The following is a 16,434-nucleotide window of genomic DNA, read 5'->3' as shown; positions in this document are numbered from 1 at the left end:
AAATATTCATTTGTGTAATCAGCTTTCAGGAAATGCTTACCGCTGTGAGAGATCCCACAGAACAATGTTCATTCTTCAAACACATTTTATTAAGAGGATTTTTTGCACATGTCTCATATGCATTTAATCATTCCTTCACTCAACGCAGCTAAAACCTTATAAGAAAGCAAAGTCTGGCCTAAAACTAGAGCAAAAGTAAAATATACAACTCTCAGCTCATCCTTCCTCTTTAATTCTTGCCTCGCTGCTCCTTCTTTCCCATGCTCCTTGTCTAAATAAATAACACATGTGACCTTGGTCTAAATTTCAGCGCTGGAAACAAAGCTGCAGCGCGGCCGATGCTGTCTGACTGTGACTGTCTCACACACACACTCACACACACACACAAACATGCACCAGATGTTTGCAGATTCCTGTTGGTGTTTATGTGTTTGCAGCAAAAGATGCAAAAGGTCGAGGAGAGCTGTGGCGCCTAATGACCGTCGCAGCGTTTGCGGTGTTCTGCTCCTTCAGCTTCGCTCGGCCGGTGAGAAGGCCGCTCCGCTAAACAACGTGGGCGCTGGGCCAGAGAGGGAGTCTGCTGTCTGCAGATCACCAGAACAAACAGGCCCTGCGGCGCCGACAGCACCGCTCGGGCTGCTGTAGGCGAGAGTTTTGAAAGAAAATGTTATTGGTAATTTCTCAAGTGGGAAAGTTTAATTTCATCGCTCAAGGTATGGCCACATCGAATGGATAATCACTGAGTTGATTTCATTTGCTTCCCTTTTAATAAGGCTAAAACCTAGTTTTTAAAGACTTTTTAAAATGTTTCAGCTATAATTGAAATATTCTGGACAATACTTCAACCCAGTCCAACAAACTCCCTCTCAGTGGAGCCACTTTTAGGGTTTTCTTCCCATGCAGGGCAGCTATCACTCGTAGAGAGAGAATCAATTACCAGTGAAAGAAAAACAAGATGGTGATGAAAAGTGACCAAAAAGTGACAATTAGAAAGGTGCGCACTAATGTTGTCCTTTCAAATAAAACACTACAGTAAGAGCTTGTGAGGCATCAAACACACCCTGTTATATTTAACAAGCATGCTTGGCAAAAGCCTCTAAAGGTGTGTTTACAGACACTGAGTGAGCCATGTTCAACATATTGTTTTCAGTGTTTCTTTAGAGTGGATGAACGATACGCTAGAGTCTCTGCTTTCCTCGGCTGACTGGGTAATGTCCGTGCATTTCCTCCATTATTGCTTCCTCGGAACTCTGCAGAGGTGCTGAATGAAATATTAAACTGAGCAGAGACACACTGGAGCATCACATAAACAGCACCAGAAACATAATGCAAATGAAGATTAGATAAAAGCTTTGTTTCCAATCATCTCCATAGAACTCTAAGAGATTCAAAATGTAGAAAAAAGTTGCAAAGAATAAATACTATTCTGAAAAATTCAAAGAATCTACTAACAACATGAGAAATGAAATAGAACATTGTTAGTGCATTAAAGGCCCCTGCAAAGTTCCCATCCCAATGTATGTCCACATTCTTTAATCCCTCTCAAACGAATTGTAAAACTCTTTTGTCAATGCTGGCAGCAGATACTGTCTCGTTTTAACCAAACACCCGCAGATCCCAGAGTTTCTTTTAGTTTTTTGTAGGCTGGTGACAGAGTTCGTCATGGCTGGGCAGCACCCATAGAAATAACCATAATCTTCCTTCACATGAAAAATATTTGACACGTAATCTAACTGGTTAGACTGCTTATGGGTGCACACGTTTGCACCGAGCAGCTTTATAACTGTATAACTGCAAATGTGACTTGTAAAAAATAGTTTCATTTTCCTGATTTTGTGGTGCTTAAACGCCAGATTTGAATATGTATTGAGAGGTGATCACGTAACTTTGTGGACTGAAGGTTCTTTAATAGCAAGGCACTGACCCTGGCGCAGGAAAGATGGTGGAGAGTTTCTTCAGAACATCTTGTACACATTTGATGAATAAACAAAGCCGAGAGCGAGGCAAAGAGCGACAGAACGCTGTAGCTGTCTTTTAAACCATGTGCTTTTGCAACAATAATGGAACCTCACCTTGAGACGGAAGGATTTTTATAACCTGCGCTGGCTGGGCCTTGAGTGGGAAGAACAGACAGGCTGAGCGAAGGCTGTTTATTCCGTGGTGTCCTTGATATAAACATGTGAAAAATCTCTCTGTTTTCTCTATCTGTCTAATCAATACAAAGACATTCAACCTCTGAACAATCTTGTAGCACTACTGCAAAAGTTCTTTCCTTTTTTCATACTGCCTCCATTCATAGACGCAGCCTTCGGTGCTGGGAGGTAGGGGACAGCGGGGTCTTGGCGGGCTGCTAGTTCATGAATGTGACTATTCACTCAATGTCACTCTTTCTCCAGCACCAATGACAACCTTCTCTCGGGACCCTCCAACGGTTTGGAATTATTTACACCAGGACCGTCTAAACCTTTCCTCCTCCCTTCCTCCATCCTCTATAATCAGACAGAAATAGATTTTTTGGGGGTGTTTTCTTTTGGTCATGCTCCTCCGATTTCCCTGCATTCCTCTTTCAGGGTAGCAGCCAGAACCTGTGATCCCTCATAAGGCCAATTAAGATCGACCCTTAATTCATGGGCTTTATCATGACATGTCTGTCTCCAGCTCGCTGACCTCCTCTCATTCCTTCCTTCCTCCCCCCTCTCCAATCCTCCTTCGGTGACAGAGGCAAGGAGAGCAGTGAGTCATGACATCATAATTCACCAGCTCCTGTTTTCACGGTTAAATCAATATCAGTGTGTCCAAGTCAAGGTTGGAGGCTGGCCTTCACAGCTCAGCTCTTCCTACTTTCTTGTGGAAAATCATATAAATTGTCCCTAAAATAATTAAGCCTTCAGATGTGTGCTGGCCTATATTTTTACCAGCCTCTGTCTGATAAACAGCACTGCCAGAAAGTCAAGGTAATGCTGGGAATAGTCTGGTCCCTTCCTCACAATCAAAAAACACGCAGGGGTCTGTGGACTCCTGTTAATTCGGTCTCTGATGAGCCTGAATTGGCCCCCATACTTTTGGTGTAACAGGAAGTTTTGGTTCCAGTCCTGGCAGCGATGCTTGGTGCCAACGGGCCACAGTCGGCTCTTTGAAATAAGAAAAAAAGTAGAAAAGTTTTGTATTCATTTTTTTTTGGAATATTGTGCAAGTTGCACCACGATGGATAAGTGATTTCACCGATTTTTTTGAACTTCTTGTTTTAAAATGACATTGTTTCCCACTTTTGATAAGTTGATTACATATTTTCTAAAATGCCAGCTGAAAAAAAATGTGACTTTTAATGATTTTTTTCTAAACCCTTTTAGTAAATTTGTCTTTTAACACGTTTCATGAATAATTCATGATTCATTAATTGAAGAATATGTTTCATTTACAGATGCAAAAAATAAGTCAAATATTTTCGCTCCAACAGAAGAGACGGAATTCCCAGAAACTGGGGGTGGGGGGTGAATGGGGGGGAGTGAGACAGTGAGAGAGAACAAGGGGTAGGGAGAGCGTGCGTGTGCCACAGAGAGAGAGAGAGAGAGAGAGAGAGAGAGAGGGAGAGAGAGAGAGAGAGAGAGAGGGAGAGAGAGAGAGAGGGAGGGAGAGAGAGAGAGAGCGTGTGTGTGTGTGTGAGAGAGAGATGGAAGCCAATAAAACCGTGCTACCCTTCAGTCGGGGCTATCAGGGGCAAAGAAAACAGAGCTACCTCTGTGACTGACCTCCAGCTCTTCAAAGCGGCTGCGGGGCGCGCTGAGCTCCGGCCCATGTCGAGCGCTTAGCGGCCATGGCCACGCTGGAGGGCTGCCGCTGCCGGGGTAGCGGCGGCCGCAACACCAACAACAGCATCCTCTACAGCATTTTAAAGAGTGACACTCTTGCGACCACCGAGGAGCAGCAGCCCAAACAACAACAACAACAACAACAACAACAACAACAACAACAACAGCAGCAGCAGCAGCAGAGCCTTCAGCACCTGCTCTTCAAGAGCCCACCTGCCTCCACCGCCGCCCCAGCCTCCCTGCAGGAGCTCCGGCAACAGGCTTGCTCGTGCGGCTCGACGCGCCGCCGGGGCGTGCTCCGCTCCCCGCAGGTGACCTGCAAAGCCGCGTCGGCGGTTCTGGTCAAGACGCTGCGGTTCGTGAAAAACGTGCCGTGTTTCCGCGAGCTGCCGGAGGACGACCAGCTCGCGCTGATCCGCAGCGGGTGGGCGCCTCTGCTCGTGCTGGGACTCGCGCAGGACCGCGTGGATTTTGAGACCACGGAGACGGTGGAGCCCAGCATGCTGCAGCGCATCCTCACCGGCTCCCCCGAGGGACGGAACCAGGCGCTCGGCTGCCACAGCAGGACGGCAGCGGGGGTGTCCGTCCTGGATATCGAAGCCATCAAAGCTTTTCTGAAGAAGTGCTGGAGCGTGGACATCAGCACCAAGGAGTACGCGTACCTGAAGGGAGCCGTGCTGTTCAACCCAGGTAGGTTTTTAATACGTGCGCGTCCAAGTTATTCACAGAAAATGTGAGTAACATGACCCAACTCGGACTCCTTCGGTTACCTGTCAAACAAGTTTAAAATAACCCCTGCGTCCTGTCATTTCCACCCACTCTTGTCCTTCTCACCCCAGATGTGGAGGGTCTGCGCTGCCTCCACTACATCCAGTCTCTGCGCCGAGAAGCGCACCAGGCTCTGAACGAGCACGTCCGGCTGATCCACCGTGAGGACACGACCCGCTTCGCCAAACTGCTCATCGCCCTGTCCATGCTGAGGGCCATCAGGCCACCGGTGGTGGCACAGCTCTTCTTAAAGCCCGTAATTGGGACCGTCAACATCGAGGAGGTCCTCATGGAGATGTTCTACGGGAAGTAGGTCACAGTGAGGAGACCCGCAAAGACATTTTTGAGGGCACCGCAGGGAAAGTGTGTGTTTGTCGGACTTGCTGCATGTGTGTGTGTGTGTGGAGACAGACGCAGAGAAAGTATTGATGGAAAAGTATCATGAAAGTGTAAAGTACCTGCTGAAATTCATAACTTATTTGTTTTTATATAAACATATTTTTGCAATAATAAAGAAATACTGTGGAATGAGTAGAAAGTATTTGTGCTTTAATGGGTGAGATGTTTGCGGGCTGATGCACATGTTACCGCTGGAACTGAAATCAGCCCCATGAGGACGAGATATTTGGGAGTAACGCTAACTCAGCCGAACGTCCAAGGGGAGCAGGTCAAACTGTCTGTGTCAGATGAAGGATTGATAAAGTCCGTTGATAAAATAGTGGGTTCAAATTGTCATCAGGATGATGTTCGGGTTGTGGGCTCAGATAAACATAGGAAAATTCAAAAGTCTGGATGGTTTTCTGTCCTACGGACACAAAAAGTGAACGCTTTTCTGCTGCCTGAAAGAAGAGAAAGAGGTGAAGGAATGTTTGGATGGATCCCCCTTTGTTCTTCACATGATCTTAGAAGAGTAAAGTTATCAGAGGTGGCTGCACCTCTGTTTTATCTGCAACATCAGAACCATGGGAACATGTCTAATTCAAGTTTTTAAGTGTTAAATGACCAAACATAATTTAAACCTATTAACAGACAAAAGTCTTCATTTCCCTCCCAGTAATGTAATTTAGAATATTGTAACTTTGCTACATTTCTCTTAAGACTCATTAAAGTGAAATATTGCGGTTCTGAATTTTCACGATGGAGCCTCAACTCAGCATCCAGCATCTCACACAGCCTCTGGTCGGAAAGACCTCAGAAGACATCACTGGATGGTCCTGCAGTTTAACCTGCTCCCAGTATACACATGTACCTGTTGGCTGCTTTAGGAGAAGCTCCACGGTGGTGGAAATGCTCCGGCCTCTGCTCACCTGCTGTGACGCTCTGCTTCACAGTGAACAGGAGCATCTACAGCTTCCTTTCTTACACTTTTACGTAGTTTCCCTTATGCAAGTGTAATAATTAATGAGAATAATTGGAGAATGAAGCCACATATGCAATGGTTAAATGGTTTTAGAAGCAAGGGTGGCTTCTGACCATGATCTCAGCTCTCACACGCCCCCGAGTGGTGTTGTACAGTACTGCATCATTGGGTTCTCAGGGAGCCACCGTTGCATGTTCAAACTAGTCTGCTAGTTATTGGTTTTCACATAAAAAAGAGAGAATAAATCAACAAAAAAAATATCTAAATAATCACAAACAAAAACAACATAAACAGTTGTTGTTTTCTTTTAGAATTAATTGTGGCAGCAGAGGGTTAGCTAGTTTTTAGTTCTCCAGTAGTCTGGCCCTCAGAACGTTGATGATCATCAGTAATCATCATCAGGTTATTTTAGAAAATTAGAGTTTGATCTCTAAATAAAATGCCAATCGCTGTTTTAGTGACTACACAGATGGAACAGACCCCAGCAGATCATGGATTCAGCGCCCACAAATACAGAAGAGAAACGATGGAAACCATCAGCAAATACAGTATTTTTACGCGAAGCTCACATGAAGCTCTTTTCTCTGTAGCATCTGTGTGTCCAGAATTTATGTCACATAGTGTCTGCAGTAGCAACACGCACACCCTGCATTAATCACACATTACACATCTTATTCTTTTTAATACAAGAGGAGCATTTGTCAGCATCACAGCTGTGTAACAGCAATGTTCCAGGAGTTAGAACCGTCTGGCTGCAAGTTGTCTATTTTATTTCATCTCATTTTAAAATAATAAATGTAAATGTCCTTAGTATAACCTGTGTCGAGGCCCCTATATTGCTGTAGGTTATTTTCAGTTATTTGCATTCTGCCTCTTGGCCGCTAGATGTCGCAACGCGCTGCAGGTGTAGAACTACAGCGGGCGTGAATCGCTTTCACGGGCTCTTCTTTAATAAAGCGCGTATCTATGGAAACTCTATAGGTTTGTTTTTTAGTTGCTTTTTGTACTGCAGTTTATAAAATTGAAAATTGTTGGAATGATATTCAGTTTTCATGAATGCTTCAAAGACCAAAACCACAATTATGCTTTTTCTGGTCAATAACGTCAGATTCTTTGATTACCTGGCGCCACCAATGCGATTGCAAGTGACGTAATTAGTGCCACAATGGATTTAGAGTCTTAGGAACATTTAACCCCCCCCCCATCCATATACACAGCATCCATATTTTACAAGACATGATTATTTCTGTTGGTCTCCCTACAATGTTCCCTCTCGACGGCGCCTATTTTCTCTCCAATTAAGTCTCTAATTGATCTGAGTAATAGAGTCTATTAATCCCGTGTCTGCTAATAAAAGCCCAGCTGTCTGCCAGGAGGCTGCCAACATGCAGCAGTCACCGTCTCTATTTGCAGCTGACAACATGCTGCGTGTTGTCACACGCGTGCAAGCTTCCAACAGTTGGCATCTTTATTAAGAACCACAGTAAATTTCACCACTTGTCTGTAATTTATTTGTGCCATGAACCGGCCACATCTGTTCTTTTTACCTGTTGTCTTGATCGGGTTCCTTCCTTTTACAAGCGTGCAGAGAAAAACAACCCTCGATCCCTCCATCTCCCTTTAATTGTGTCTCTTATTGTCCTTCCAGGTTTCCTGACAAACATTATTTCTTCTAGTTTTGCCAGTGTTGACTTTCGGTTGTAGATATACGAAACTGCCAGCAGGCGGCGTTATTTGTTCACATACAAACCCCACTACATTTAGCATGAAAACTAAAGTCACTTGCAAACACTTTAAATAATATTCTTGATTCAACTTCTTGATGGAAGGAATGCTTCAGACTGCCAATCTCAGCGTTAGGGTCAGCTCCATATCAGCACATCATGCGATCAATTATTATTATTAATCAAATCAAATCAAATCAAATTATTGATCAAATCAAATCCCACATTCACCAGCATTTGGTTACACATGGCAGCGATTTCTCATGTTTAGACTTAAAGAACACACAAACCAACACGGCAACCTACAGAAGTCCTACCAAACAGGCTGTTTGTAGCTGTTTCAATGCAACCCAGAGGAACCTCTGGTAAATATTTTGACTCTTTCATGCATGAATTATGAGCTCATGAGACCCCAATTTGTTTTCGGGGGGTTTTACACGCAGTTTGTGCTGCATGATTTCCATGCTGTGATGACCTTGTTATTTTCTGACCACAAATCCCATTAGTTTTTACTTGATGCTGTAATATTTCTTTGCGTTTCTGGTTTCCTTTTATAGGAGCAAAACATTTGTTGCTGATTGATGATTTTGTGGCCATTCGATTTTGAGCTTTTCCCTATTTTTCCACAAAAGGTAAAACAAGAGGAGAACAAATGTCCATTGAGGAGGTTAGATCAGCTGTACGGAAAGGTTGGGGGAGCTCTGTGAGCTTTGCTGAAGGAGGTTTTCCTTTTACAGCATCTAACAAATATAAAACCAGCTGAATTTACATGACAAATACAGGCAAAAACAACAGTAGGAGGCAACTCCAGCAAGACACTGTCAGTCGTTTCACTTTACAAACGCTGCGCCTGACAAAAGGGCTTCTGCTTTGATACAAAATTGTCATTTTTTGCTTCTGCAGCAGATTAGTCCAGGAAAAACAGGCAGAACACTCTAACAATATTTAAACTGTGGAATGTTCTCGCTGGATGGGAATAAACGTGATCGCCAAAGGCTCATATTGGTTTCTGATACATTTTGGAATGTATTTAATGTTTCATTCATGATATGAACTTTGAGGATTTGGTTTTTCGTCTTCTCCTCTGGCAGCCGTTCAGCAAGAAATCTCCTAACGGCCGTAAGATGGAAAAAAAGAGAATGTGAACAACAGTTTAATAACCCGTGGCGTTGCCTAGGAGGAGTTACCACGTCTTCTACTTCACTTCAGAGGAGCGTTAGCGCTGTCAGAGGACACTGATGGCTGTTTGCTGTCCCCCGGCCAGGACAATTTCGCTTTCATTGCTTCCACTTTAAAGTCACTAATGCATCATTAATCTGACCAGCAACGTAGATGTATGTCTGCGTGTGTGTGTGTGTGTGTGTGTGTGTGTGTGTGTGTGACTGTGAGTTATTGCCAACAAACGTTCAAACGTGGGACACAGAAGGAAAGAGGAAATCAATGTTTTTAATGTGCAGTGATAAAGTAAGGGCAACTGATAATGATTGTGTTTCTATAAAGATAGACATTTCTTTCCAAGTGAAAATTGTGTTTATATATTTATATAAATATCTATATTATATATAGAATACATATCTATTTGCTATGCATACTCAAAAATCACACCTTCAAATATATTTAAAAAGTCTTTCAAAAACACAAATGTATTGTTTTCTTTCCTTAAACATGAACTATCCATATGAACCAAAGTAATCATCTGGGTGGGGAGAAGAAGAAGAAGAAGTAGAAGTAGAAGAAGAAGAAGAGTATCGTGTTTTCAAAACCAAACCATTGAAAATGCTTCACTTTTTAGTTGAGAACCGCAGAGAACAGTTTCCTGTGTGGAATTCAAACGCCACCTCAGTCTCTCAGCAAACACGATTCCATATCTCAAGTGTACAAAACCAGCGGAACACGACGCACAACTCCCCGCTCGATGGCAGATGAGATGCAAATAAGTATGACGTCTCAGGCAAACTCTTTTCTGTTACAAAAATAGAATTCTTTTCAAAATAATCTACAGATTTCTTTTAAGGTGAGGCATTTCACTATCACTCTAAAACGACAAGGCTGTTTGTTTCCATAGAAAATATTGTATGAAGCTTTAAAGAGAGAGATCGGGGGGGGGGGGGGGGGTATTTTTGCCGGTTCCTCCTTCTTTTTGCATATTCTAAGATGTTTTTTTCCTTTTTCATAGAGGGTTTCCTTTTAAACTAGGTACACTTTTAACGGGTAAGCGAGCAAAAAAAAAAAAGGTTCCTCTTGAAGCTCATTAAAAAGGAAAATGTCCACTGCCCCCCCCCAAAAGAAAAAAAAAATCTTAAACTACACAAAGATTGAAAAACAAATGAACAAATAAACAACTACGCAGGTACAGGACACTTTCCTAACAAGTGCACTGAGATGATGCGAAGACAAACTGACAAGAAATCAAAACCCATAAAAAATATTTGTAAGTTAAAGCGAGATCTCTACGGTACCGAAGGCAGCAAATGTGACAGAAATGAAACCACTGAACAGAACAGGAAAACACTGATGCTACAAAGAAATCGAAAATTATGTACAAGACCCTGTTTTCCTTTTGCACGTGTGTGTACGCGTCTGTGTGTGTGGGTGTGTGTGAACAATGTCACTGTGTTGGTTCCTCAGTGTGAGGTTCTTGCGAGTCCCTGTTTTTAGTGATCGGCCAACAGTATTTCTATGATATTCCCTCCGGTTCCATGCAGACGACATCCTCTGTGGCAGAGGGACTGTCCACTGGACAGCACCCATCCTCGAAAAAAGGAAAGAAAAAGTATCTTGACAACTTCCGAGCCATTAAAAACAGCTGGTACCAAATGGATCCAAACGCCTTTGGGCTGTTATCTCGACGCGCCAGACCGAGGCGCGTCTGATCCCGATTGATCCGGGCACAGCCGGCGCCGAGTCTCTTGTCGTTACCAGATCACGCTGGAGATGCTGGTCTCCCGCGGCAGCAGCGGCAGCATGGCGTTGTTAGCGTGCGCCTCCTCCAGGCTGTGCTCCCGGCTCTTCCCGGGAGGCCGCTGGCCGTTGAGCAGTGTCAGTGGGATGTTGCAGTAAGTGTGCTGGTTTCCCAGAGAGGAGAGCGGCGGCAGGGTTCCCCCGGGGGTCAAGTCATACTCGTAGCTGCGGTAGTAGTGTTTCTGCCTCATGGTGCTGTGGAAGGTGTTGTGGAAGGTGGAGCGCAGCTCTGGGTGGGCGGTGGCCATGGCGGTGGAGGTGGCGGCGGCCATGGAGATGGCGGAGACGGTCTGCAGCTCCCCGAAGGGACCCTGCTCGCTGACGTCCAGGGCGGGCTCGTTGGTGAGCATGGGCTCCGTGCGCCTGAACGGCATCTCGTACTGCAGCTGCTTCCAGAACTTGGAGCTGAGCTTGTTGCTCTTGGCGCCGCGCCACTTGATGACGGTGAGGGTTTTGATGGTGTGCTTGAGAGCCTCCACCTCCTGGTAGTTCATGATGCCGCGCAGCTCGGCGCACTCGATCAAGATGACCTTGATCTCGCCGGTGGCTAGCATGTTGCGCAGCCGCGTCTCCAGCTCGAAGATGCTCCAGCCTCGCCGCACCACGTAGTTGGGCGTCATGACGATGATGAGGCGCTTGCTCTGATCCACGCAGCGTGCCACGTCCTCGATGTAAGCTGCGGAGGAACGGACAAACGTTGACTGGACGGTTCAAGGGTTGGCAAAATGAGAGCTACAGTCAACGATGGCGCGTTTAACCTATCCACGGACGTTTGACAACTGACACCAACACAAGACGATGACTGTCCGACGGTCGGAGATGGAATGGAAAGGTTGGGACGAAGCTGCACATGTGGCTGAGCGGCCCGCCCGCTGAACCGGGCCAGGGGCTTCCGGCCGTGCAGGACTCCCATGAGCAGGAAATGACAGCATCAGATGCAAGAGGAAAAGACTGAGGGCGAGTACCTCCAAAAAGGCGCGTGTCATCCCGGTAACGCTCATTGGCGAGACCTAAACATAAACACGTTCACATTCAGGTCACAGGCGGTCCACAACAGAGAACATCCCTCATAAAAGTGCCCACCTTCCCTTCACTCCTCTTATTTTTTGTTTCACACATGAATAATCCCCCCCCCCCCCCCCCCCTTGATTGGATATTCATCTACAATGATTCTGCTTGGCGCTGCTGCCACCGGCAATTTTCTTTTGATTAAAGGCAAAGAGGCGGCTCAGTCAGCAGCGCAGAGAACCTTCATAGATTTCCCACTGATGTTTAATTCTGACTGGAGCAGCAACACGCGCGGCTGTTTTATCTGTTCCACATGAAGCCTACGTAACAAACACACAGCATCACTGCTAACTAGAGCGCCCTGGGTCCCGCCGGCAGAGACGGGCCGGGACGCAGAATTTGCATGCGTGATATGTTCAGACAGAATTTTCATGATGCCGTTAATACATGGATGAAAACCAGGGAGGATGGTGAGTGTGTTCACACGGCGGCTGATGGCAGGTCTCCTATAGTGCACGTGTGAGGCCCCTAAATGACGTCAGCGACATGAATCGTAATGCGACAGGTGCAAAGGAGAGTTAACAGGGCTACGTTTCTCCTCTTTATTAACCTATAGATTTATACGATTGTGGGTCATTTCTCTTCGGAGGCAGAGCGCTGAGCCTGGAATGCGCCAGACGCTGGAACAGAAGACAGTGACGAGCAAAAGTTCAGACGAGAAAAACAGAGATGTGAGATGAACAGGGCAGGACCACGGCTCAACCAGCCTGTAATCAGACTGTACTGTGAGCGTGGGGAGACGGCCGAGCACCTCGACTGTCACCTGGGTGCTCACACTGGTGTCAGACGCTCATTAGGAACATCAACCTCACAGTTTTAAGAGCTGCCTAGTTTTGGTATATTGCTCAAGGGCACTTTGACATACAGACTACAGGACTGAGTGAACCAATGACCTCTTTAGAGTCAGTCAACCACCAGAGCCACAGCTGTCCAGTCTGCCCAGTCTGTACTCAGATGTTCTCTGTCTCCATTTGAGATACTGTCGTCCTCATCTGGCAGTCAGGACATTCCTACTAGCGAGTAACGGCTCGATCAGAGGGACACGTGCAGAGGGAAACTCCGGCACCTCCAGACTGATCCCTGGTGTCCCTCCTCCAACCTTGAGACCTCCTGCTGAAGTGGAAATCTTCTCATCTCCTCTACAGATGGTTCCAGGTGATCTGCTGCCTCCACGAGTCCTCCTGACCAATGGGAATTAAACCTTTAAACACTATTAGACTTTGTAGAATCGCCCTCCTTTGCCAGGACATGTCCTCTTTTTGAAGCCTAAAAATGTGTCTGGGCGGAACTTCAAAGTCATCTGGGATTTTATTCGAAAGCCCATAGGCTTTTTCCCTTTAGCGACTGTCCTCATCCTGGATGATATTGAGGCACGTTTGACACAGACACTATGCCGATGATGTCCACTCATACCGAAGGCACAGGTGGTTGCTAAGCACCTGCACCTGACACTCATACGCGTCACCAAACGTCTGTTTCCTGTTGCAGTTTCAGAAAATCAAACCTCAAATTTGGACATCCGTTCTCGACCCGTCCCCAAGACGCCATATTTGACCTCATCACGTTCCCACATTCATGAACTCGACTAACTTACTAATCATTCACTTATTTTCCTTTTCTTTTTTTATGAGGTCTCATACCTCCTGCCTCTGATTTGAAGGAAAACTCTTAAATGAAATGTCAAATGCTCCTGACCTTCTCAGCCACAGCTCAGACTCATTTTTCCATATAGGTTAGTCGGCCCCCAAAGGCAGCTTCAATCTCCAGTGTCTCCAGCTCTCCTGTTCTGTGGTGCCCCACATTCCCCAACAACATTTACCTAAACCCTCCTCTCCTCCGTCTGTCTGGCACCATTATTCATGCTTACTGTCTCTCGCTGGCACTCTCACACAACGAAACTGACAAGCCTGCAGATTCCTTCCTCGTCTCCCCGGTTTTCCGGTGCTTCCTCAGCATATATTTTACATTTTGTACCCAGTTTTCTCCTATTCAACAAATCAAATGGAGCCACTGGAATGCTCCCTCGCTGATTATGTCATTCTCATTCCGTCAGGACCCGTCCTTTCTCAGGTGATTCTGAGGGATTGGAGCTCAGACCAAACATGCGTCGCCTGATCGACAGAAAAACCTAAATACTGCGAGGATCAACTTACATTACTCAAAAAAGTAGCCAGAGAATTGACCAGTCACGGATGGAAACGCTCTCCCCGACTGCCTGAGCACATCTGTTTCAGTCTCTGAGATTTAAGTTGGCCTCTTTCAGGCAAATCCTGCACTCTTCCACTGGAGCAACGGCTGTACGGCTGCTCCTGTTTCTAGAAGGAATAGAACTGGGAGGGGAGGTCTGACTCTCTTCACCAGCATCCTTCCACCGATCATCAGCGTCCAGTTCCCGTCAACCTGCTCTACAGTCTGTACAGTGGCGTGGTTGCGGCGTGGCCCTTGATGGTGAACCACAACATGAAACTATGTGCAGCTAAAGCTTTGGAGCAGCTGGGATCAGCAGCAGAATGGCTGCAGCACTTACTTCCCGTCGGAATGAGGTCTCTGTCGGGGATGAAGAGTTTGTAGCCGTAGTGTTTCTCCAGGACATCAGGGAGGATCTCCAGGGCAAAGCGCTCCTCCTCGCGGGTCTCCTGACTCCACTGGTCAGGGTCCACTTTGGTGTAGGACAGATACGCGTCATAGTCTTTGTTTTCTGAAAAAAAGAGAAAAGAAAATGCACAGATGACCTTCGCTAAAGGAGTTTACCAAATGTACAGCCAGCAGACTGCACATATACATTACAGTAAGATATCCTTTCACCCATGGCTAACGTGCTCCTCCACTGTAACTATAATGTCTTGAGCCTTTATGTCACATAAAGACTTACATACAGCCCAAAATGGCAATTGCTATTGGGCCACAATGCACCTCAGGCTGTCAAACACTTTTGGTCTCGAAATTTTCTGTGTATCAGAAGTAAGCTGGGGGTATAAAATACAGCCAAACAGGGAACCTTCTTTTCCACCTCAAAATAATTTCCCAGAAGACGAAGAAGAAAAAAATAAATAAACAGACAGAAAATAAATGGGAAAAAGGAGCAGCGGCGTTATACTGTGCAAATCCCAGTCATTACGGTCTGTTAGAGCTGGAATATGGGCCCAAAAAAAGGAGCATGGAGCTTTGAGACCTTGTGAAAACCCGAGAGCTGCGGATCCAAACAAGTTGAAATTAGGAACCAACCTCGAAAATGAACTACCTCAAAAACTTAAAATGAAGAGCAGCCGGTGCCGACATTCTCCTTCTGATGAGACTTAATCATGCAGAAGTTTGAGTCAACAAAAGTGACTGTAGAAGCCAGAAAGTTCTCACTCATTTTAAAATAATACAGAAAAACAAGTCAGAACACTGTGATCTATTCAGAGAATATATGCTTCTACATATGCAGAACGGCGTTATTATGCTAGTTATGTGATGCAGTAACTCCTCAGTTTTTACATTAATTTAGCAATTAATAAAAGTATAGCTACAGCAGCACTAATATCATGATTGTAATGTGTAAATAAATTATAATGAATTGGAAGTTGGGCTACATTTGTTATATTCTGGATTCTGACTTCATTCTTCAGCACCGTCCACACATTCGTGACAGTAGTCAAGTCAGAAAGTGCTTCCAAAACATGAATTCTCACCTGAATTACCCATTTTGTCAAGATAACAACCCGACCAAGCAACATTCATCATTCTGACTCTCCCAGTCATCAGATGAGCTCTGTGGATCTGCTGCAGAACCAGACAATTATGTAAGCCTGCCCTTCAATTTACACCAGGAACAATCCTGCCAACAGGAGGGGGCATTCACCTAATGATTGTGACTCAACCATCTTTAGATTGGCAACATTCTGCTCTCCTCGTCTTCCCCTCGCAGCCATGCACTCACACATGAGTGACAGGGAACCGAGAGAAAATGCTAAATGTTAAACTATAAAACCTGAGAAAACGGGATGAAAGGTTTTCATTCACACACCGGCATTTTCTTTTCTTTTTGTTTTTTAAAATTTGCTGTCTGGCACAGCCGTTACCTCCGTCTACGTCCTCGCTGCCAAAATGCCTCCTATAGAAAAGCATCAGCTCGATCTTGTAGCATTTGTAGAGTGAGATGAGGAAGATGAGCAGCAGGAGGATCGCTCCCAGCCCTCCTGCCAGCTCCACGGTGTACATGAGCTCTGCTGAGGATGACACGTACACACGCACACACACGCACACACACACACAGAAACATATTAAAAACGGTTGACCTGTTATGCATGTTGGCATTCTTCTCTGTTTCTCCATCAAATTCGGGATGAGCGACAACAGGACAGAGCAACATTTGGTGCAAGGCAGAGAAATCAATAGCACTTTTAGCTCCGGGAGAGGGCACATCAATCTTCATCTGGAAGAGGCGCGAGTGTCGTTATGGACTTATGGTAAAATGAGAGGGCACGGTGAAGGGGGATGGGGGTTGGGGTGGGGGTGGGGGGGGGTTAGATGATGAGAAAGGGAGCTTATTTCTTTGGTGTGTTGCGATGACATGCATCATCCATAATGGGACATGGCTCAGCCCTGGACACGGGGGCAGGCACTATCAAAACAAGAGGCTCTGGTTTACTTACATCATGTGCCCTCCCCACTAAATAAAAAGAAAGAAGAAGGATGCATTCTGTTGTCTGTGGATGCTAAAACTCGCTTTTATCTCTGTCGAGCCTCACGGTTGCTATGT

General features: G+C 45.6%; 2 protein-coding genes across 5 annotated transcripts in view; one reads left to right on the top strand and one right to left on the bottom strand.

The window, feature by feature from the left end:
* The first annotated feature begins 3,652 nt into the window (after positions 1–3,652).
* Positions 3,653–4,907, top strand: nr0b1 (nuclear receptor subfamily 0, group B, member 1). Its single transcript, XM_003961753.3, has 2 exons — positions 3,653–4,499; positions 4,649–4,907. Exons 1-2 carry the CDS (start codon positions 3,815–3,817, stop codon positions 4,888–4,890), a joined length of 927 nt encoding a protein of 308 aa, XP_003961802.2. The 5' UTR covers positions 3,653–3,814; the 3' UTR covers positions 4,891–4,907.
* Positions 4,908–9,089: 4,182 nt separating this feature from the next.
* The window catches only part of il1rapl1a (interleukin 1 receptor accessory protein-like 1a), a 115,372-nt gene continuing 108,027 nt past the window's right edge, over positions 9,090–16,434 (bottom strand). Inside the window, exons 9-12 of one of the 4 annotated variants that reach the window (XM_029836572.1) lie at positions 15,755–15,898; positions 14,218–14,388; positions 11,588–11,632; positions 9,090–11,298 (exon numbers count right to left, since the gene is read on the bottom strand). In XM_029836572.1, coding sequence (XP_029692432.1) covers positions 10,577–11,298; positions 11,588–11,632; positions 14,218–14,388; positions 15,755–15,898 — 1,082 coding nt within the window. In that variant the 3' untranslated portion in view covers positions 9,090–10,576. Of the gene's footprint in view, positions 11,299–11,587; positions 11,633–14,217; positions 14,389–15,754; positions 15,902–16,434 lie in introns of all 4 variants that reach the window. The other 3 variants (XM_003961804.3, XM_029836585.1, XM_029836577.1) reach the window with 3 other exon arrangements.

Source organism: Takifugu rubripes, chromosome 1 (genome assembly GCF_901000725.2).
Source record: "Takifugu rubripes chromosome 1, fTakRub1.2, whole genome shotgun sequence".
NCBI classification, from domain to species: Eukaryota; Metazoa; Chordata; class Actinopteri; order Tetraodontiformes; family Tetraodontidae; genus Takifugu; species Takifugu rubripes.
The sequence above is the reverse complement of the archived record's forward strand: the minus strand, read 5'-3'. Positions and strand labels throughout refer to the sequence as shown.